General features: G+C 43.7%; 1 protein-coding gene across 1 annotated transcript in view; it reads right to left on the reverse strand.

The window, feature by feature from the left end:
- TEX26 (testis expressed 26) overlaps window positions 1-20744 on the reverse strand; it is a 31387-nt gene extending 10643 nt beyond the window's left edge. Inside the window, 6 exon segments of the mRNA XM_037799888.1 lie at window positions 983-1159; window positions 10211-10339; window positions 10342-10366; window positions 15340-15505; window positions 20097-20178; window positions 20741-20744. Coding sequence (XP_037655816.1) covers window positions 983-1159; window positions 10211-10339; window positions 10342-10366; window positions 15340-15505; window positions 20097-20178; window positions 20741-20744 — 583 coding nt within the window.
- Window positions 20745-22149: the final 1405 nt, after the last annotated feature.

The raw sequence follows: 22149 nt of genomic DNA on the forward strand, positions 1-22149 counted from the left end.
AAATGGAGGGACTGGGCTGGTGAGGTGACTTGATACTACATCCTGAGAGGAGTGTTTGTAGTGTCTTAAAGCTCTTTAACTGACTTAGAAGGCACATTATAAGATTTTCATAGGAAAATAGATTTCTAATATTTAACCTCCATGGGAAGAAGCAGAACCAATGACAGAACCAATGGCTTCCCTCTGCAAGGAAGATCCCAGCCATTGAGAACTGTCAAACACTTGGAACCACTGACAGCAGACGGAGCTGTCTTGGGAGATGGGGCACTGCCTTGAAGGGTTTAACAGGGATTCTATCACCCCTTGGCAAGGATGGAGTAGTGGAGATTACACATCACATGAGGATCTAGACTACGTAACTTCTAGGCTACCTTCTAACCCCAAGATACTAAGCTTCTGTTCTATGCCTTTTGTCTCACTACTTGATCCCAACTTCAAGCCAGGAAAAAATCCCTGTCTCAGACTGACAACAGGCTAACTTCTCCATCGGTGGCTTGGAGACGGTTTGCTCATGTAACTTTAAAAACCTTTTCTGTCGAAAACAATGAGAATCAGGATCATAAAAGAACACTCACTCAAAATAGAAGGGGTGATAAAATGGAAAATGCTTGTACAGACGGGCCATGTGGATAAACTTCCAGGGGATAACTGATAAGTCTAATTTGATTCCCACCAGGCCTCTTTTTCCAACTTCATAGCAACTGTGTTTCTCCCTTTTATCTTAGGAAACTGTCTCCTAGGCCCAACAGCTGTGCCTCCCGGGCACGGAACCTCCTTGTTCCACAGCATGAGTGGTCAATTCTCTCCTGGGACTCAGAGTCCCTCCGAGTCTGAGGCACCGGAGAGGCAGAGTTCCAATTCCAGGCGAGCGTCGCCTGCACTAAGACTTACCGAGGTCACCTGCTCTACCCTGTGACTGAGCAATCTTGGAGCCAGGGGACAGGGTCTCTGAAGTTGTTGTGAAAGCCCCAGGCATCCTTACCTAGCCCCTGAGAAGCAACAGGCAGGTTTGAGTAGCATCCATATCTGAAACTAAAATCCTGTAACTCAGGAATTTTAGCTGGAACTTGGTAATTCCGTCGAAATTCAGTGTCTTGAGGTCGGGGAAGTGACTTTTTCCATTCAAGAGGCTCTTGAAAACTTTTCCTAATCTTCTGAGCTGAGGGTGGAGGCAGGGACAGAAGGAGAAAGCAGTAATTACTCCTGGTAAACTATTTCTAAATAGCATCACATTTTCATTCCATTTGCTTCTAGCAGTAGCTTCCACTTTATCAGACTGAAACCCACACTTCTTGTATTGAGAGGTACAGTCTATTTACTCGTTATGGACACTACAACCAAGAAATAATCTGCTGCTTTATCAGGCACAGGAAGTGTATGTACAAATGATTAGAAGTATTTCTAATGAGTATATCTGCATGTCAGTTAAGAGTACACTTTTGTCCTGCTGGGTGGCCACAGAACGCATTTCTCACTCCAGTAGTCCTGACCAGCCCTTTGGGTAGGATTGGGGGGCACAGTGAGGGATTTTCATAGGGCTAGAGGTGCTGTATAAAGTACAGGACCTCCAATTAAAAATGAATTTCAGATAAATAATGAGAATCTTTTACATATAAATATGTAAAACTATGTCTTACTTATCTATTATATATCATCTTTCAAATTTAACTGGGCATCCTGTTTTTTTTTTGCAAAATCCGGTAACCCTAGTTAGGGCAGTGCAAATCACCCCCATTACCTGGGAAAGAACCACTCAAAGCCTATACCTTACTGATGGAGGGTTGGGTAACATCATTTTTATTGGTGGATACTAACACTATTATTTCTTTGACATATCTCTGCTAATCAATATTCATTAAATATTTATGAAGTGCAGAATAAACGCCAGTTCCCACAAGCACTACCAGATTACAGAGGAGAGGGTCCCACGTCATCACACTTTGAATAAGCTCTCCCCTAATTCTGGCTACGAAGTGTTAGTTCAGAAACATCTCATATCATACCATCTTTCTCATGAAGGACAAAGACGTTAAAACATGGATTTCATGAGCAGTGTCCAAGCAGTGCAAATTACTGTTGACACTGAACTCAATTTTTGTTCCAGATTCATTTTCCAATAGGTCTTTTCAAAATAAACTGTAATATACATTGTCTATCACATGATACATAATTACATCTGTTGGCACCTAAGAGCATTTTAATGTTGATTTTTAAAAACGTTATCTGTCTAGACAGCTCAGGAGGACAGGGCTCCTCTTTCAGCCACCTCTGAGTTAAAATAGTAGAGAAGAGAGCACAAGGGTGCCCAATGGCTCTTAAAAATTACTTCAGAAACTGCCCAAGGAGAAGACAAGGTTGTAGAAAAGAGAGAACTCTAGGGCTTAACACAGTATGGCAAGTCATCTGATCTGATACCTAGTAACCGCCATTCATAACCAGGATTTTGTAAATAACAAATAACTTCATAGGGGAATATTTCTGTTGAAATGCTTGCACATGCCCTTGTCCCTCCCCTAGAGTTACCATTCAATAATGTTTTCAGTTCCTGTGTACGTTCTGGGTGATATGCCAAGATGAAAGACAATGAAGTCATTGTTCTACCTTAAGGCAACCTCAAGCTAGTGTGATTTGAAAGACAAACACAGAACAAACAGATATAGAATGTGATATCTTGGAACCATAACACTTGGAACTATGGTTCTCACATGGAGAATACATCTGCTGGCTCTCATCCCACACCATTCAGAATCTCCAGAAGTGGCTCCAGACACCCCTAAGGTAAGAAAGCTTCATTTATGCTTCAGAATCACTGACAGGGTGTTGAATAAGGTGCTACGGAAGCCCAGAGAGAGTGTGAGGAGCTCTGCTAGGGAACAAGAAGAAGACAACGGCTACACAGGCAGGCACAGGGGAGGGCCCGCTTTGAGGACGGGCCAACAAGGAAGCAAAGAGAGTGCAGTGTGCTCGTGGCTAAAGTGCGGGGAAGGTGGGGAAGGGGGATAGTTGCCAGTGAAGGGGAGAGATGAGTTGGAACCGGACTGCGAAGGGTCTTGAATGGCTGAGAGCAACTGGAGGTGAAGACCTGAGTAAATGCAAAACTCAGGACCTAAACTTTTGAGTTCCTTTGAAGACTAAGGTAAAGTCTTGTTCTTCATTGATCCTCAGTATTTATCACAGTAACAGACCTCATTAAATATTTTCTAAATAAATGAGTGAATAAAAGCAAAAAAACAAAACAAAACAAAACTAGAAAGACAATTGCTATGGATTAGTAGTTCATATCTGAACCAAGCCATTGTGACTGCCCAGGTGATAAATTCTTAAGGAAACTGCTAGTAAACTGCATCTTGTTCTTTCCATAGTGTGGGTTTAGTTCTTCTCGACTAAGCCTTTCGTTGTCCTTGTAAAACTTCCTTCAGGCGCTACTGAGAAGAGAGGTTCCTGAAACAAAGGAAACCTACCAACATCGGAAGAACCCACGGTGGCTCTAAAGGATGCAAAGACAGGTGACCCAGTGCCAACCACACCCTCAAGGCAACTTCTGGCTCCCTTTTCACTCAATACCCGTGATACCATGTGAGAGTCGTTCGTGCCCAAAGAGGGAAACCAGTCCACTTAAGATTAGATATGGCATCTGCAAAAAGGCTGCATGCCCAGTCCAAAAGTAAATCTACAGCAGGGACTGCTCAAAACTATTAGGACCATTGGCTCGTAATCTACAGTGAAGTGGGAACTAGTTCGGCTGTCTTTATCTGCTGTTCTAAGTCAGCAAAGCCAAGTTCTCCAAGTTTGCACGTGAAAAGAAGCACCTTTTAGCAGTTCTCACTCATTGGCTTTAATTCAATGATAAGGAGATAAAAATAAGACACGGTCCTTGTGTTTCAGCAGCTTAAAGTATTAGTCCAAGAAACAGACACATAAAAAAAGTATACTTACAATATCATGTGATAAGGACTGCAAAAGGGGGGGCTATCAAAACAAATGGGAGAGCTGCACATCCAAATCTGGGGAATTAGAGGTTTCTGGGAGAGAAATGAAGTCTATGTTTAGACTAAAATTATGGGTAGAAATAGGCCAAAAGAAGAAAAGGAGCAGCGTTCCACAGGCAGGAGGTAATGAGGGTGAAGGACATGAGGCCAGAGGACATGGTGAGTGTGAGGAACTAAAAACTGTCAAGTCTCAGAGAGTGCGAGGGGTGGCAAAAGACCATGCCGGATGGGTGGGCAGGAATCAGATCATGCGGGACTCAGGTTAAGGCATTTAGCTTTTATCCCCAGGGCAATGGGAGTGAGGAAAGGGTTTTAGGCTGGAAGGTGACATCAGTCTGCACATCCGGAAATTCACTATGGCTGTAGCATGGACAGGACAGTGGATTAGAGAGGATGAAATTGGAAAAGGGAGTTGGGTTAGAAGCCATCCAAGGGAGAGACGTGGGTAGCCGGAACCAGGGCAGTGGACATTGGGATGAAGGAAGCAGATGGAGTTGAGAGATCTGGAAAGTAGACTTGACAGCTTGGCAGGTCTTGGGTATTTGCCTACACAAGGGGAAAATGGTCATTTTGCTCATGCCTAATGGACAACTTTGATTGGGAGCTCAAGGACATCTTTTAAGTATGCTGACTATTCAGATGTTTTCCCAAGACCCTTAATGTTTATCTGTAGGTGCCCTTTGATCCCATATGCATCTTGCTTCAAACACTATACTTCTCTTGCACTTTCTCCATCATTCAGGAAGTATTTCCTAGGCTTCAACTATGCAGCAGGCAGTGCACTGGGCCCTGGGTACCTAAAGGTGACAAGGCCCCTGCCTTTGAGGAGAGCACTGGAAAGTAGGGGAAACAGTAAGGCAAACAAACAAAACATAAAAGCCAAAAATTAGCAAACAAATAACTCCAAAATGCAAAGTGCTAGAAAGAAATAAACAGGGTGGCAGCATGCTCTTCAGATAAAACAGTAAGCAGTGGTCTCACAGAGGAAGCGATGTTTAAATTGGAATTCACAGAATGACAAAGTGAAGCTATGGAAAGAGCTGGGAGTAAAGCATTCAGGCAATGGGGACAGCAAGTGCACTGGCAAAATGAGAAAAAAAAAGGGTGGGGGGAATGAACAAAAGTCCCATGTGGCCAGAGCCTAGTGAATAAAGGGGAAAGAGCAAGGAGATGATGGTGAGGAGGTAAGAAGAGCCACCCTCACAGGACCTTATAAACCAAGATAAAGAACTGGAATTTGGGTTTAATCGAAGTGCAATGGAAAGCAAGTGAGCAGAAGCAGTAGAGTAATATCCAATTTGGATCTTTAAAAGATCATCTGGCTGTCATGTGGTGAAGGAATTGGGGGGATCTAGAGATAATTTAGGAAGGTCAATTGCTAGAAAAGGGAAAGGTCATGAATTGGAACCTCATGAGACTTCTCAGTACCTGGATATATGAAGCTGGGGTCTGAGGCAGAGATACAAATGTGGAAGTCCTCAGGATAGTTGCTCTTTAAAGGAGAAGGGTACTCTAAGGAATTCTAACAGGGGTCAAATTGAAAGAAAAAAAAAAAAAAAAAAGAGATGCCAGAGAAGCAGAGGGAACCCAGAAGCTTTCCCATGTGGTGTCACAGAAGCTAGAAGAGGAGAGTTACAAAAAAGAACAAGCAGCCAACAACTTTCAATACTGCCTAGAGGTTGGGTGACATGCAGATGGAAAAGTATCCAAGGAAAGTCACTGGTGACCTTGACCAGAACAGTTTCAGTGGCATGACGGGGACAGAAACCAGACTGGCAGGGGTTGAAGAGTGAAAGGGCCAGCAGTGTCCCCATCACCACAGTCCATGCATTCATTACCCTACCCCCAACACTTTGTCAGAATGACAGTAGTTTAGAGACACACATTTTTGGAAGACAAAAATCTAATGGAGGTGCGGCAACTGACTTAGCAAAGTAGCGGAAGCTGAAACCTAAGTGCCCACAAAAGAGGGTAAGAAAGGCAAGAGCTAATGCACATTTCCGGACTCCAACAAGCTCAAACTTGAAGGCAGCCAGTTCAGTGGAGAGCTGATAGGGAGGCTCAGGGCAGGTGAAAATTTGGAGCGGTTAGAGTTCCCTGGATATCCTTGCTGTGCTCATGAAGTTCCAGGACTGTCCCTTCCTCACCAGAAGTTCATTCTCTGCAAAACTGCACCAAAGAGGCTCTGCACCGGGCACGGGAGAAGGTGGGTGACGAGGTGCAGGATTGGAAACAGAAGGGTCCAGTGAAGGTCTGCTTACTCACCTGCTCTCCAAGTGCCGACAGCCAAGTGTGTCCCCTTCTCGAGAAAGTGATCTACAAATCCTGGCCTTGGAGGGTTTCTCAACAGACAGACAGTGCATCACCACGTCACCTATGTTGGGCACCAGTCAAAGCCCCGTCTCTGTACAGTTAGTTTCTTGTTTTGTGGGCCCTGAAGCAATATTTCTTTAAGAAAAAGAGGAGTCCACAGAAATGAGACTGAACTTTTATTAGCTTCTTAGTAAATCTGCCACTGATCCCTTATAAATATGACCAGAGATCCAAATTTTCATGCAATGACTAAGAAAATGGAAACAACGCAAGGAACAGACGAAAATGTTAAATGAATATCATAATATCCTAAAATTGATGACAATTACTGCAACTGTAAAATAAGAACAGAATGCTGTTTTTAAAAAAGAAATCATTAGCGAGGTAGAAAGAGAGGTTGGAAGTTCAAAATATGAGAGCTGAAATAAAAATTCAGTAGAAGAATTGGATTAAAAAGTATTTTAAAATAAACAGAACAAAAATACAAAGAGAAGCCTACTAGGAGAGAAAAAGTAAGAAAAATAGAGAAAAAGTCCAACTGAGAGAAGCGCCAGAAGAGAACAGAGGAAACATATGGGAGGAAAATATGAACGGACTAATGGAGGAAAAAATTTCCAAAACTGAAGGATATGAGTCTCCAGATTGAAAGGGCCTTTGAATGACCAACCTAAAGTATGAAAAAAGTCTCTCATCAATGCATACAACTGTGAAATTTGAGAATGTCAGCAATGAAGAGAAAATCTTAAGCACTTCTTGGATGGGAAGAAAGGGGAGAATATATAGCAGGATGGGGAATCAAAATGGCATTGGTTTTCTCAGGAGCAATCCCAGCTGCTAGAAGACACCCAGAGGGATGCATTCTGATGGAAGATGATTACAGACCCAGAATTTTATATCCACCCAAACTATCAAACAAGTGGAATGACAAGAAAAAGACATTTCCAGGTAGCAAGAACACACTCAAAAAAGAACCTCCTATGCATGTTTTCTTCATAAGCTGCTGAAAGAAGTGCTTCAGCAAAATAAGGGACGGGGGGACAGAGAGGATGGTGTGGACTAAGGAAACAGGGACCCATCCTAGGAGAAAGGGAAAGGAAATGCCCAAGATGAGGAAGAAGGAAGTTCTGGGTAGAGTTGGGCAGTCAACCGACAAAGCCACCAGTCTAGATTAGAGGACAGTGATGGAGGGCATCAGAAGGAAGATCGCCTGGAAAAATACCGAAGCGGAGAGAAAGTTAGAAACTGTGCTTGGGAAAAATAGTGATAAGTGTGTGTGTGACAAAGTCCTGGGAAAAATTAGTGATGGGCATGTAGGACAAATCTAAGCACATGCAAAATAGTTATTAACCGGTCAAACAAAACAAAGGAAAAGGAAACACAATCATAAAATATTCCTGACTCAGCAGTAAATGTTTATATAACCATAGTAATATAAGCACTAGCAACGGAATTAACCAAGAAGTTATGATATAATTATACTGAGAGGCTGGGTGGAGAAGGAGTGAGAGAGAGAGAAAGAGGTACAGAGGAACCAAATCCTCAACTACCATAACAGGAAGAGGAGAATGTCTGAAACTGATGAGTCAAGAACCAGCAGTGTAAGCATATTATTTAAAACTATGGAGGGACACGTGAAAAGAAACAGTTAAAAGGACTGAAATTGATTGCCTATGGGGAGTAAGACTGGGGGTGGAGAGGGGTGGGTTAAGGAACTGGTATTTCATTATAAGCCTTTAATAACCTTTTGATTTACGAATAGTCATGCAGTAGTCTAATAAGAGTACATTTCAATTTTAAAAAATAGAAAACGAGAAGTTAGGAATTGGAAACAGCATGTGTAACTTGACTCTTCTAAAGATATTTAACTCTGAAGGAGGCAGCCTGGAAAGGGGAGGGGAGCCGATTGTCTGGGAGGGAGCCCTAGAGGCCCCGATGATTAGCTGGGTGACCCTGGGCAGGTTGCTCACCCTCTCTGAGCCTCAGATCCCTCATCTTTGATTGGGGATGATAACTTCATTGGTTGTTGTGACGTTTAAATTTGTTAATTTTTGAAAGTGTATTGTAAGAGCTTAGTAAACGTCAGCAGGTCGTGAAGGGAAGCAGAAAATGAGGCAGTTGCTACAGAGACATGTGGGTCAAGATCGGGCTTTAGTTTTTGTTTTAATTTTTAGTGGAGTTATGAGAGCCAGGTGTATGCGGGTGGGGTGGGCTAATCAGTGAGGATGGAGATTGATGCTGGAGAGGAAGACACAGAGAACAGGAGGAGGGGATGACCTCAATAAGGGGAAGGGGAGGTTGCCCACAGCCCGCGCAGGCGGAAGGGCCTGCTGAGACAGGAAGAAGGTGGAGCTGCGAGCCTTTGGGAGCCTCGTCAGCATCCTCTCTTGACCCACGAAGATCCCCAGGAGGACTAGGGGCCCCTCAGGGCTCCATGGATGGGGTACAGAACCCACCGGGCATCCAGCCTTCCTTGGCTGTTGTTGGGTGTTATTTTGTTGCCAGTCAAAGAAGTGGAACACTAATGCTCCAAAAACCACCTTGTCACAAGCCTTGGGGTAGTAAACCAGAATGCACTGTTTTCTCAGTGAGTCAGGGAAAGGTTTCCTTGCTTGAGTTTAAAAACATCTGCAGTCAATTTTCATGAATTCTCCATGAAGCTAATTTCCTGCTGATATGCAATAACAAAATGGCATTGTATCAGCAAATACGTAATTTCTGGAATATGTGTCTGCAGGAATTGAACTCATTTTGGGCCCCTGAGAAGTAGGGTAAGTTACAGCATCACCTCCAGCTACCCTCACAGAGAACCAGTCAGCAGCTTTCTCAGCTACCAAACCCTAAGAGCAGAGCCAAGGTGAATGAGGGAAGAATCTAGACTTGTGCAAGGGAAAATCTGTAAAGCGAGGCTCCCATCCCAGAGAAGACATGCAATTGTGGGAGGCAAAATGAATAAAGTGCTATACTTTCCCTTCCACCTAGGGAGAGAATAAAATGGCTCTAGCTTCTTTATCATCTGCAAAAGGTACCACCCTCCCATCCATCCAGATCCCCAAGTCAGACACCGGGCTCCTTTTACTCCCTCATTCCTGTTGTCTGTCACTTATTCCTATCATTCATTCATTCATTTCTTCAATCAAAATTTATTTTCATTGCTCATGATGAACCAGCCCCTAGAGTGGATGATGGTGATACGATGGTCAGCCAAAGAGCCAAAGGGCGTAGACTACAATCCTGTGACTCAACCTCCCTCCCTATGGCCTTGAACAGCCCTGGTCCAAGCCAGCATCCTCTCCCTGAGCTGTCTGACCATCTCCTGTCTGCTCCTTCCTCTAGGCTTGCCCACCGCCATTCTTCACCCTACAGCCAGTGTGATTCTTCTAAACCTTAGCCCTGAATTGGGTCACTACTTAACTATAACTTCAGTGGCTCCCAATTGCTCCTAGGATAGACTTGAAACTCCCTATGATGCCTTGCAAGACCCTTCAAGACTGGGTCCTCTGTGCCCACAGTGGTCTCTTCCCTCCCCTCCTTGGCCCATACTCTGCTCTGCTCATGCTGAAGTTCTTTTTGCTCCTCGACTTGAGCCGCTAGGTCTGCACAACACTAGGACACTCTTCCCCTCATCCCTGCCTGGTTAATTCCTCCTCCTCCTTCAGGCCTCAGTTTACCCATCACTTCTCCTGGGAGCCTTTCCTGACTGGCATCCCCATGTTAGACTGGATGTCCCACTGTGGGCACCCACAGCCCCCTGCCTTGCACACAACGTGGGCCTTTGTACCGGGACTGTTTTTTGTTTGCTAAGTTGCCAGCTTTCACGTCTACACTGTGCTCCTCCACCCCACCCAACGCTGCAACCCAGCACAGCAACAGGGAAAACAGAAAACCTAACATGCTTCTAACACGTTTACCTTCTGCTCTGTCCACAAAGTCTTCCTTAGTGACAGAAATAAACTGATTTGACAGTGCATTCCTGACTTCTTCTGCTGAAGCAGCACTTTTCCGAAGGAGGCAGCCATTTATGATGCTGGTGACGGACCATGAGGTAGTGTCCGCAGCAAGACATCCTATGAATACAAACACAAGTTTCAGGGAAATCTGTCATTTTTCACCTAACGGACTATAAGAATATGTTTCTGTGTGCACATACTTTTTTCCCTCAAAGTTCATATGTCACTTTGTAAACTTTCCCCTTTTCCTCTTATTTGGATTTGAATCCATGACATCCAGTAGGGGCCTAGCAACTGGAGTTATTGGTTTCCCCAGCCACAGTTGACTTCTCAAATGGACAACAACAAAAAAATGTGATCAATAAGTCCCAAGAATTATGCCTCCAACCAGGATTCTCCCAAAGACAAGAGCAGAGGAGAAACCCACACTAAGTCTAGCCCGGACCGTGTGTGCCCAAGGAGCAGAGCCGGCCAGGCTGCTTTCCCCTGGAAGCCTGGATCTCTGGAAAACACTTTGCCTCTCATGGAGGGGCCTCAGCAACATCTGGGAAGAGAGTGGAGGGGCAGCCAGTCTCTTCCCCTTCACCTCTAGAAAGTTTTTATGATCATAAAACTTTAAACCTCCACCATCTCCTTCCATCTACCCCCTTCTCTCACAAACCTTGCTTTTTATTTCCCTGAGGAAATCAAAGTCATCAGAAGAGAAGGTCCACAGTCCGTGCCATGTCTTCCAGCCCCGCACTGCAAGCACACACGCCGCCATCCCTCCAGCAGTGGCAGGGGAGCCGGGGGTCCTCCTGGGGGGGCCACGCCCTTTCGGGGCGCTAGATGCCATTTCATTTGTCTACTCCAGCAAGTGCTCCAACGATTCTCAGTTCTCTTTTGCAACTTCAACATCTTCCTCTTTACTGGGTCATTGCCATCAGTGTACAAGTATCTTTATTTCTTCTATCTTAAGAAGAAAACCCTCTCTTCACCCTACAATGCCCTTCAGTTATTAACACATTTCTCAGCTTCCCTTTACACTGAAATTCCTCAAAATGGTTATGTATATTCACTGTCCCGAATTTGTCTTGTAAGACTCTTTTAATATTCAGGTCCCCTCTCCATCTCTTTTGTCCCTTGTAATTTATCAATTGAAGGAACTAAGCCATTTGACATGAAGGGTTTCCACAATCTGGATGTTGTTGATGGCATATTAATTGTGCAGTTTTACAATTTGCATTTTCTGCAAATTGGTAGCTGGATTGAAAACCTGACTCAGACTCGGGTTAGATCACTTTGACAAGACTACAAATGGTGTTTGGCAAAACTACAGGAGACATATAATGTACAGTTGTCTCTCTTTGTGTGATGTTAGCCGCCACTGATGCTCAAGCCTAGATTAACAGATGCAAAGAGGTGATATTCTAATATTTTCATTTATTAGTTAGAATATCTTCATAAAGAGACATTTTCCCTTATCTACCATTTGGTTAGCCAGTGGCATAATTTATATAGGTAAAGCAGAAAAACAACAACACTGATCCTTTCCTTTATCAGTTTTCAAGGTAATGAACTGGTTCCCTACCATGCTCTAAATGTCCCCAAATTTTTCTAACAGAACTCATGGATTCAAACATATTTGATGTGTTGCAACCCACTGCAAATATCATCCTTATTGAAGCTCAAATTGTCCTATCTTCAACCAGTGGCAGCCTTTTAAAGTTGACTCCTGAGTTGTTCTGACATGACTCTAGTGGTTTTTGATAGCTTCCTTGCTACCTGGCATGAAAAGGTATTCCAGGCTCACCTTGTTCATTTCCTGCCCCAGATATGGAATCAGCTATTTCACCAAGAAGTTCTGTCTTCCCATTCACTCTAATCAGGTGTCCTTGCCACCACTCCATCACAACCTCCTTGTCAAGGTCACCACTTCTGCTAGATGAACTCCATTATGCTAAATCCAATGGTCAATTCTCTCTTCTCATCTTACTTGACTTACCAGCAGCATTTCACACTATGGTCAGTCCTTTCTCCTTCAATCACTTTCTGGCTTGGCTTCCAGGACAACAGACTCTCAGGTTTTCTCCTTCAGAGCTGGCTGCCACTTCTCAGTCCCCTGTGGCCTTTCTTCTGTGTATCTTTGGCCTCTTAATGCTGTTGTACAATAGGGTTCAGTCATTGGATTGCTTCTCTTTTCTCGCTTGATAATCTCACCCAGTCTCACTAATTCCAAGTTTATGTGATGACTCCCAAATTTATCTTCAGCTGAGACCACTTCCCTGAATTCAGGCCCAGACAGCCAACTGCCTTTTTAATATCTCCTCTTGGAAGTTTACTAGACATCTCAAACTTCACATGTTAAAAACTGAACTTCCCCCTAAGCCTGCTCACCCAGAGTAACCCATGTTTCAGTTCATGACCACTCCATCCTGAACCCTTGGAGTCATCCTTGGCCCATCTCATCTCTTTGTTCCACAGCCCACATGCATATCAGGAAGCTTACTTATCTACAAAATATAGTCAGAATCTGACCACTTCCCCCAACCACTGCTACCACTCTAATCCAAGCCACCATCACCCATCTCCAGGAGACCACAGTAGCCTCCTAACTGGTCTCCCTGCTTCCACCCATGCTCTTTCAGTTTTTTCTTGGCAAGGTGATACTGGTGAAAGGAGCAGATCGTGAGTCCTCTTCTCAAATCTCTGCAGTGGCTCATTTCCTTCATAGTGAAGCCATAGGCCTTGCAATGGCCTACGAGGCCCTACACGATTTATCACGCCCCACTCCCCTCCATATCTATCCCTCACCTCCTCACAACTCCACGTCCTCTTTCCTCTCTGACCTCCCCTTCTGTTATCTTCCCCCTCACGCATCCCACCGCAGCCGCATGACTCCCCTGCTGTTCCTTCACGGTGGGGCTGGTCGCTCCCCTGAAAGGCTCCCACCTCAGATGCCGGCTCTGCTTCCTCAACTCCTTCGAGTCTTGCTTCGGGCATCACCACCTAAATGACACTTCCCCTAACCACCCCGGTTAAACTTGCAAACCCTTCCCTCACCCACTCCACTCGTATCCCACTTTCCCTCATCTAGTTTTTTCCCGTGACAATTATCACCTCCTAACCTTTTATGGAATGTTGCAGTTTGCCTGCGCCCTGTACTGATTCTCATTCATCTGCCTCCCTGCGCTAGAATGTAAGCTGCACTGGGACCGGGATTTGTTTTCCAGTTTTGTTTGCGGCTACATCCCCTGACCCAGACCCTGGCCCTCAGGAGGCTCTCAGTGAATGCAGGTTGTTTCAATGAATGAAGAAGAGTGGCACACGCCGCCAGTGAGGAAGGCTTCTCCCTCTCAGGCGCTCCTCCACAACCCGACTGTCTTCGGCAGAAGCTGCCTTCACAGCGACCTCGTGACCGGAAGTCCAACACAAAGCTGATGATATCTGACGTGATGGTCAATCTTCTCTCCTCCTGGGCACCTGGCAGGCGGGGACCGCACGCTCCCCTCGGTGGCCGCGTCCACCCTCGGGCTCCGTCTCTCCCCCACCCTCCCCCAGGCCGCCTCGCCCCAGGGTCGCCGTCAGCCCGCGCGGGTCGGAGGTCCCCGCTGGGATCCCTGTGTGTGGGGTGGTGGTCCCAGGCCTGTTTCAGGGGCCAAGTTCCCCGCGAGCGCCCTGCCCACACACGCGGCGCACGCCGGAGCCTCCCGGCCGGGTTCCCACGGCCACCTCCTCGAGGGAGCCCGCGGCCAGCACTGGGGCTGCATGTGAGCAGCCTGACGCTCTTCCTTGGTTTCCCTGGGGCGGCGCCATCACGATCCCGTGCACATCGCCTGCCGGCAGACAGGGAGGGCCCCGGGCGCTCGGCGGCCTCATCCTAGCCCAGGCCCGAGCCACAGCAACACTGCTTAGCATATAACAAAATAAATGGCGGGAAAAGAGGCCTCCGCAGAGCAAACCACGCGGCACACCCTCCACTTGGGTTGATAAGGAGCGCGTCCACCACCTGGGCGGGCCTGGGGTCCGCATGAGGACACTCATTGGCTGAGAGCTCAGCCCGGCCCGTCGCTCTGGCTCTCATTGGCTGAAATCCCGCTGCAGCGCTCCCATGCTGGTTCTCATTGGCTGAGAACACACAGCCAGCCCGCCACGCTGCTCTCATTGGCTGAGAATTTCCAATAACACTTAGAAGAAGGGGAAGAATATCCTGTGTGTATGCTCACATCTACAGTATGAAATTGTAATAGATTATTTTACCTTAATTTTAAACTATTAAGGAAGATTAAAGACAAAAGTAAAGTTATAATGAATCATTGCCATGAGGAATCAGATTAAATGGTGTGTGTGTGTGTGTGTGTGTGTGTGTGTGTGTGTGTGTGTGTGTTCTGGTAATTCCCAAGCTTCCAGCTCCAGCTCACCCCTAACTGCCTGTTGGACATAACCTCAACCATTGTCCTAAACTGAACTGCTCATTTTCTCTTTGTCCTTCCCCACAAACCTGATCTCCGCCATGTTTCAGCTCAGTAACAGCAGAAGCATAGCCCAGTCACCCAAGGCACCCCTGGCTCTCCACTTCCTGCTGTTTCATAGCTTTCAGTCAGCTCTCTCCATTTTGGCTGCCTTAACATCTATGGAGGGCATCCAGTTGGCTCCTTCCCAGGGGGCTGCTGGGTAAATGAAACCCTTTAACACACAACTGAGCTTTGCCTTTTATGATGAAGAAGGGTACGCAGTGCCAAGAAAACTCAGAGGCAGCAGTAATTCCTCCTACCCGGGGGAGAAGGGCATTAGGGACGGCTCCCCTTAAGCTGGTCTTTGAAGAACTACAGGTGTTCTCTCGGTGGACAGGTGAAGGGCATTCTAGATGGAGGAAAGAGAACAACCAAAGGCATGAGGTTTGAGGGTGCACAAAACATAGTATGTGGGGTCTAGGAGATGGGGAGAAGTGACTGGAAATAATTCGAGAAAGCAGGCAGGAAGGAGTCCGGGAAGGACAGCGTATCCCAACATTACGGAAGATGAAGGGTCTTTTTAACGTATTCAAACTCACATTCTTATAGGTTGTTGATATGGCATCAAATGTAACAGATATGTAGATATTCTCTTACTTGACCGGGGTGATGTCTGTGGCCCCCAAGTCCTCTTGAGGTCCCAGATTTAAGCAAATCTTCTTTGGAATGTGATTTCCAAACATATTCATCGTTGTATTGAGTCTGATTGTAAATAGGGTCACTAAGTGAATATGCATATCCTAATCTTCTAATACCTTTTTGACTACAAGAAAAGTAAAGACAGTAGAAATTAGAATAAGGGATCAAATGCCAAATCTCACAACACTATACATGCCAAGTAATTTTACTCATTACATTTTTAAAAGATTGGCTGGCTTAAGATTTGATGTCAGACATAATTTAATTTCTGGATCCACCTAAAAAGAAACAACCCTGTATCTTAAGATGGCTCTTAACAAAAGTATGGGAGGCCTGGGATGAAATTAAGAAGAATAACAATCTGAAATTCATTTTATTAATTTTTTTAAAGAACTGGGTACTCTCCTGTACAAATGGTACCTCATTATAACCAAAGAGTTGGTGCAATATGAATTGGGATATCACTGGTTTGCAAACCCCTGATGAAATAATGCATCTAGGCAGTGGTCAGCAGTGGCCACTCACAGCTCAAAAAGAGGGCCCACTTCCAGATACTCGGTGCCTCTGAGTGGATGTACTCAACACCACTTGTTGAGTCATTTTGCCCAAATAGTGGACGTGCCTCATGCTTCAGATGAAGTCTTTATGATCAGATTACAGAAAATATAGTAAAAAGAGAAATATTTGTAATGACCTTTTGGGAATGAGATCAGAAAAAATCCAGAACAATGATCCTGTTTTTTCAGCAAAGAAATTGTCAGGGGTTAAAAAAAAAAAAAAAAAAAAAGAGGGAGAACCTGTAGATTCAGTGAGACAAGGAACATAATAACCAGTGCAATGTGCAGACCTTGCTTGGATTCAATTTGAAATGTTCTTTATTTTTTAATTGTGAGAAAATTGGGGAAATTTGCTGATGAAGTATTTAATATTAGGGAATTTTTTTTTTTAAGTAGAGATAATGGTGTGTGTGTGTATATATATACAAAATATTTTACAATTGAAATGATATAATGCCTAGAATTTGCTTCAAAATTACCCAGTGGGAAGGGTGGGTGGAGGGCATAGATAAAAAGTTTCCATTTGCCTATGATTCCTGGGTGATAGCTGGAGATTCAATGTATATTCCTTTGTATACGTTTAAAGTTTTTTTTGTATGACAACTTTTTTCAAAAGAGAGGACTGGGAGGTACAGTTTATATCTGTAAGAAATCAAACATCTGAAAAGTTGTATTCACCTGGGTGATTGTCTACTTTGTCTTTCAGATATTTGGGGTCATGCCAGACAGTGGTCTTAAATCAAACTGGAGTAATCAAAGGCACATGAAAATTTTCCAAAAGGAACACAGCACAAATAGCTTTTAAGGAATCAATGGGCAGATCTCAGTTTCTAGATATTCTTTCCTAAAGTGTGTCTACCTGAAGGACAAGCCTGCACAATTTATGCATGTCCTTTCTTTCCCACACCGTTTCAGAATTCTCCTTTTCCCACGTTGCCATGGAATCTTCCTATGGTGCTTTGTCTCAGATGTGAACCCCCACCAAATGAAGGGAAAATTTGTCATAGTAATGTCCTCGTCATCCAGGTGCCATATACTTGCCGAGGACTTGTCTTTCTCAGTCATACAAGTTATTTGTGCAGAGAGTGGAGGTGTTATAACCAGAGATAGTGGCCTAAGGGGGAATGTTCTGAACTCAGGTATTTTAGAGAGTGGCATGTCACAGTAACACCAGGTTTTGCATCTCCAAACCATTATAAAATGTTCAGACCTCCTTAGAGAGACACCTCTGAGGATAGCAGAGAACATGGGATGCTTAAAATTTCTTTTTCGCCATATGTTTACAAGGGTAAGCATCTTTTCAGCTTTTTTTTTTTTTTTTTTTTAATCCCTAGAACATGTCATTAGCCAGAAAGAAAAGCATCTTCAAATACGGTGAAGCAATACAGGCTGGAGATGTTGATTTTTTTTAAGTACAACTGGAATCTTTTCTGGGACCACCAAATATTTTCACTGGATAAAACCAGTAGATAAAAATCGTAAGTGATTTTGTTCAGATTTTGTATTCATCATTCAATGTTATTTAAATCTTATTTTTAAATTGAATCATATTATGAAAACTGTAAAATACAGTCAACCCTCAATTTATTTCACATTATAAAATATTTAGCAATAAATGAAAGCATACGCTACCCTGCCAGACCAATTAGTTTTTAACATATACAACTTTCTCTTTCATTAAATGCTTAGTAGGTATTTAGTTATAATGTCTAATGAAATCAATGGAATTATTTGATTTTTATACACGATTATTATTTAATTATCCCCAAAAGTCAAGCACCAGAGTTCTAAACACACAAGTTCAATATAACCAAGGAGAATTATGATTTGTCATGTTTCACACTTTGCAAATAATGTCCCAAATTAAGCTCACTTTATGCATTGTTTTTGTTACTGAATTAATAATCACGTTAGACCTGTATCTTTTAAAATAATGTTGCCTTAATAATCTTTGTTAAAAAATCCTGCCAAATTTATGATCAGTAATTTTCATAGTATCCGCCAAAAACACATATTAACATTTAGTGAAACTAAAAATGTATTCAGACTTTATTTTGACAGGAAGTAAACCTGTTTTGGCTGATTGAGTTGAAAACAAGAATGGATTTTACAAATAGGCATAGAGTGTGTAAATGTATGAGCTAAATCTTCAGCTCCAAAATTTTGATAAAAATATATTTGAAGCCTTAATGAAAAAAGTCTTTTATTAAAAAGAGATTTGTATGGGAGCCATTACTGAAATTATGTTTCTATTTTCCAAGTCCATTTGAGTAGTGTAATATTAAACCATGTTGCTTCCAGTGAGAGAGTAAATATAATTAATAGTCATTTGTTGAGACTTGCCTTTTTGGTGGTACTTCTCAGATATGAGATAGGAAAGGCTCAATAACTGGATGACTAAATCATCTAATTCTTCACTTCGTAAGTAAAAACTGAAGGAGAGTACCCAACCAAGTTGTCAGCTGATCAATCATAAAAATCACCTTGTGATTTTTGGCACATAACTCAGAGTTGAGAGTGTTGAATGACATTGCCATATAAAATGCTTCATTTGCATACTTATTTCTATGAACAGATTCTCATACTTGCAATATAAATTGGAAAAAGTAACAGAAAAAATGTGCTGTATGTGGTCACATCCTAAAAATAAGTGAGACTCAAAACTGGACCACAAAAGATCATTTGAAAACAAATTAGACCCATTTATCTCAGTAAATACAGTGCTGAAAGATTATTTTTGCATTTAGTACAATTATTATATTTGTAAGGGTATTTGTTGTTTTGAGCATTTGTGTACTAAAAACCCATACTTAGGGTCACACAACAGTTTAAAAATTAATTTTAATGCACTACAATAGTTGCAAAGAAAGTTATATTAGAGTGATCAATAAGTTATTTTCAAACATAAAGTACATTATGACATGGTAAAATTCTATGGAGGAAAAGGCATGAAATAAATTAAAGAGCTTGTTATGTATTTATATATATATAAAGAATCATAATGGATATTAATTTGCTAAGGTATTTACATTAAAGAAGTGACATAACAGCTTTATTTTAGAATGTCAATATTTAGGAAGTGCTAGAAAATTTATCCTTTGCAACTATTCAAGATGAAAAAATGTAGTTAATACAAACTTAAAAATCGTGACAGTAGATGATAAGTCTCCCGGTTAAGATAGATAATGTGACAGTGGGATGGCCAATAACTCGGAATTTAGGCGTCATGCAGCCCTGCGCTCTTTGGAAATCTACCATTTATTACGCTGAGGAATAGAATTGAAATGATTGAGCGACTTCTTGTGCTAGTCACTGTCCTAGCGCTTTGCATCCTCAGAATAACTGCCTTAGGCGGGAGTCATCATTCCCATTTTGCCAGCATTAAAGCTGAGCTGCAGCTCACGTGTTCTCGCCCCACGCCACACAGACAACCAGGGAGCTGAGGGAGGATCCGCGGCTGCCCGGCTCCACGGCTGGGTGCTGCCAATACTCCATCACCTTCCCAACAACTGGAACTTTTAAGGTGAAGGTCCTCTTTACTGGAGACTATTTGCAGAGGAAATACAGGCACTTGAAGGCTCTTTGTGCCGAGTTCCCACCTACTATTGAAGCAATGAAATTTGATAGGGCCCCTGGTCCCACTCTCACTCATGACAAACAGGCTTAGAGAGGCGGCTGCTGGACACAAATTCCCACTGCCCTCAGTTCAGGTGGAATTGGAGGAGCTGCAAGCCAGTGTTGCTTCAGGAAGTACTAACCGGAGGAGTGAGGTAGGAGCAAGAGGGGTTGGTGACGGTAGTGATCTCATCTGCTCATTCAGCAGCCACTGGCTGTCTACTGTATGTTAAGGAATAGATTTGATTCACACTCAATATTTAGGAAACCTATACACTGGGTCTGTTATAAACTATCATACACAGTTTCTTTCTGAAGATCAATATGTCCTTTTTCTGGGTTTTCCTGTAGGAGTTTTGGGTACTGTCCGAGGGGAGGAATTCTCTCTGGCATTTGATCTATGCACCCACTACATCCTACCCAAGGCATTCTTCTCCCAAGACATTTTTATAAGCCTTCCCTGATGATGTTCTAAATTCACTTTGAATACTAAACAATAGAACCCAAATCAACGAATCAAAGTGACTGGCCCGAGGCGCTCACTGAGTCGACACAGGCGCTGCCCCCGTTTTGCCCGTGAACGCGGTCTTCATCGTCGTGGCATAGGGATCCCAGTCGCTATCACCTGCTGAGAGGACAAGAACGCAGTCTCGCACGTGGCAACCCAGAATATTTTGATCAAATGCTGCTTGAAAAACCAAAATAATTTTGCAAGAGGAAAACATTTTGAATAGTGATTTTACTCTATGCTTTAGAGTCTAAAGAATAAAGGGCCACTTGCAGCCCTTCATTGGAAAGAGGGAAGGTCAACTTAGTGTCCTCCTCCCCAAATATAAATAGGTCTATTATTTTTCCTGAGCCTCCATACATGCTATTTTAAATAATTCAAGCAATGCATAAAATTATAAAGAGCAAAGTAAAGTTTGTTTGAAATGTTATCATCTTGACCAACTTGTCAGGCATCACATTAGATGCACATACACACATAAGAAATGCTTTTACACAAAGGGGATCATATTGTACATGTCAAGTTTTGTCCAACTCCTTCCTTGCTCCAGCCTCGCCCTCCTCCCACCCCCTTCCTGAGGAGCCCATGTTAACAATTGTGCCTGTTTCTTTCCATATGTTTACACATGCTGCCATCGTCACATACAGATTGATATGCATATACATAGATAAATACATACCCATGTTGGGTTTTCGTTCTCATCATTTTGTTTTACAAAATGGGATCATATTACACAAAACATTCTTTTATCTGTCGGTCAACAAAGCCTTGTAGAAACACCCTCCGACTCATCTGCGGAGCTCTCGGTCATTCTTTTTCATGGCTGTGCAAAATTCTGCAGTATAGATGTTACTTAATGCTGTGAGAGAGGATGGGATCAACAAAGGGTGGAAGGGAGGATAGCTGGAGAAGACAGGAAGCCCCTAAAGGTTGCGGTGTGGTTGGGGGATGAGGGTGCACAAGTAACGGGGGCTGAGAGGGGGCAGCCAGGGAGGTGAAGGCCGTGGCGTCCTGGAAGCCAAAGGAAGAAAATATTTCCAGAAAGGGGGAGGGATCACGAATTAACAAGGTCTGCGAATTACCCTTTGGGAAGACGCTAGCGATGGCACAGTTAACCAGCCCCAATATCCCATTATCAACAACGGTAGCCCCCATTGCTTAGAAATCTAATTTTAAATTTAATTTGGGCCTCCTCTCTCTCTCTTCCTATCTAGGCAGTCACCTGTTGCTTCTTACATTTCACTTGAACCCAGGTGGAAATGCTTTCTTTAATTTTTGAGTGAACTGTGCTACCTGCGATCTGTCACCTCCCCCTTAGAATACTGTAGCCATCTCTTGGCCTGTATTTGCTCCACTCGAGCATCCTGTGTACAATTGCTGTGAGATATCTTTCCCAGGCACTTCTGCGAGGTCCCAGTGTTCTTGAAATCTCAGAGCCACTGCCTGGCACAGAGGGGCCTGGCCAAACATGCGCAGTTTCTGTCACTGCTTTCTCCCTGCCCCTCAGCCCATCCCTGCCAGCCACATCTCGTTTCTAAATCACAGACCCTGGGGCCAGCCAGGCAGCTCGATCGCCCCAGCCGTGACCATTTACCTGCTGCCTTGACACCGGTTCTAGTTTCCCATCCACCTAGAAGCTTCCCCAGCCTGAGCACTACAGCCCTAGCCCCGCATCATCTGTCTCTTTACCTTTGTCTAATCCCAAACTGCTGGAAAATGGCAAAGCCTCTGTCGGGATCCTGTGATGCTTCTACTTTAATGAGAACCTCATTATGCAGAAAAGTGCTTCACTTCCGTAGCAGCACAACATGTTTCTTGTTAAGAGAAATTCAAGTATGGACAAGTAAGCAACAAAAAATCGTGCAGAGGGACACACTTCAAAGAAGGCCTCCTTTAACCTGATTTGAACCCCTAAGTCTGACTCTTGGAAGGAGCACGGGGAACCTCCATGCATCTTTACAACCCCTTGTCCTCCCTAGGGCAGGCACCCTGATCCTGACCACAGCCCTTTCCCTGCAGGCCCAGAAATGCCTCAGAACCTTGAGCAACACAGTGCTCGGGCAGTGTCTCCCCACCAGGGCTCAGCCT

Source organism: Choloepus didactylus, chromosome 12 (assembly GCF_015220235.1).
Source record: "Choloepus didactylus isolate mChoDid1 chromosome 12, mChoDid1.pri, whole genome shotgun sequence".
Classification (NCBI taxonomy): Eukaryota; Metazoa; Chordata; class Mammalia; order Pilosa; family Megalonychidae; genus Choloepus; species Choloepus didactylus.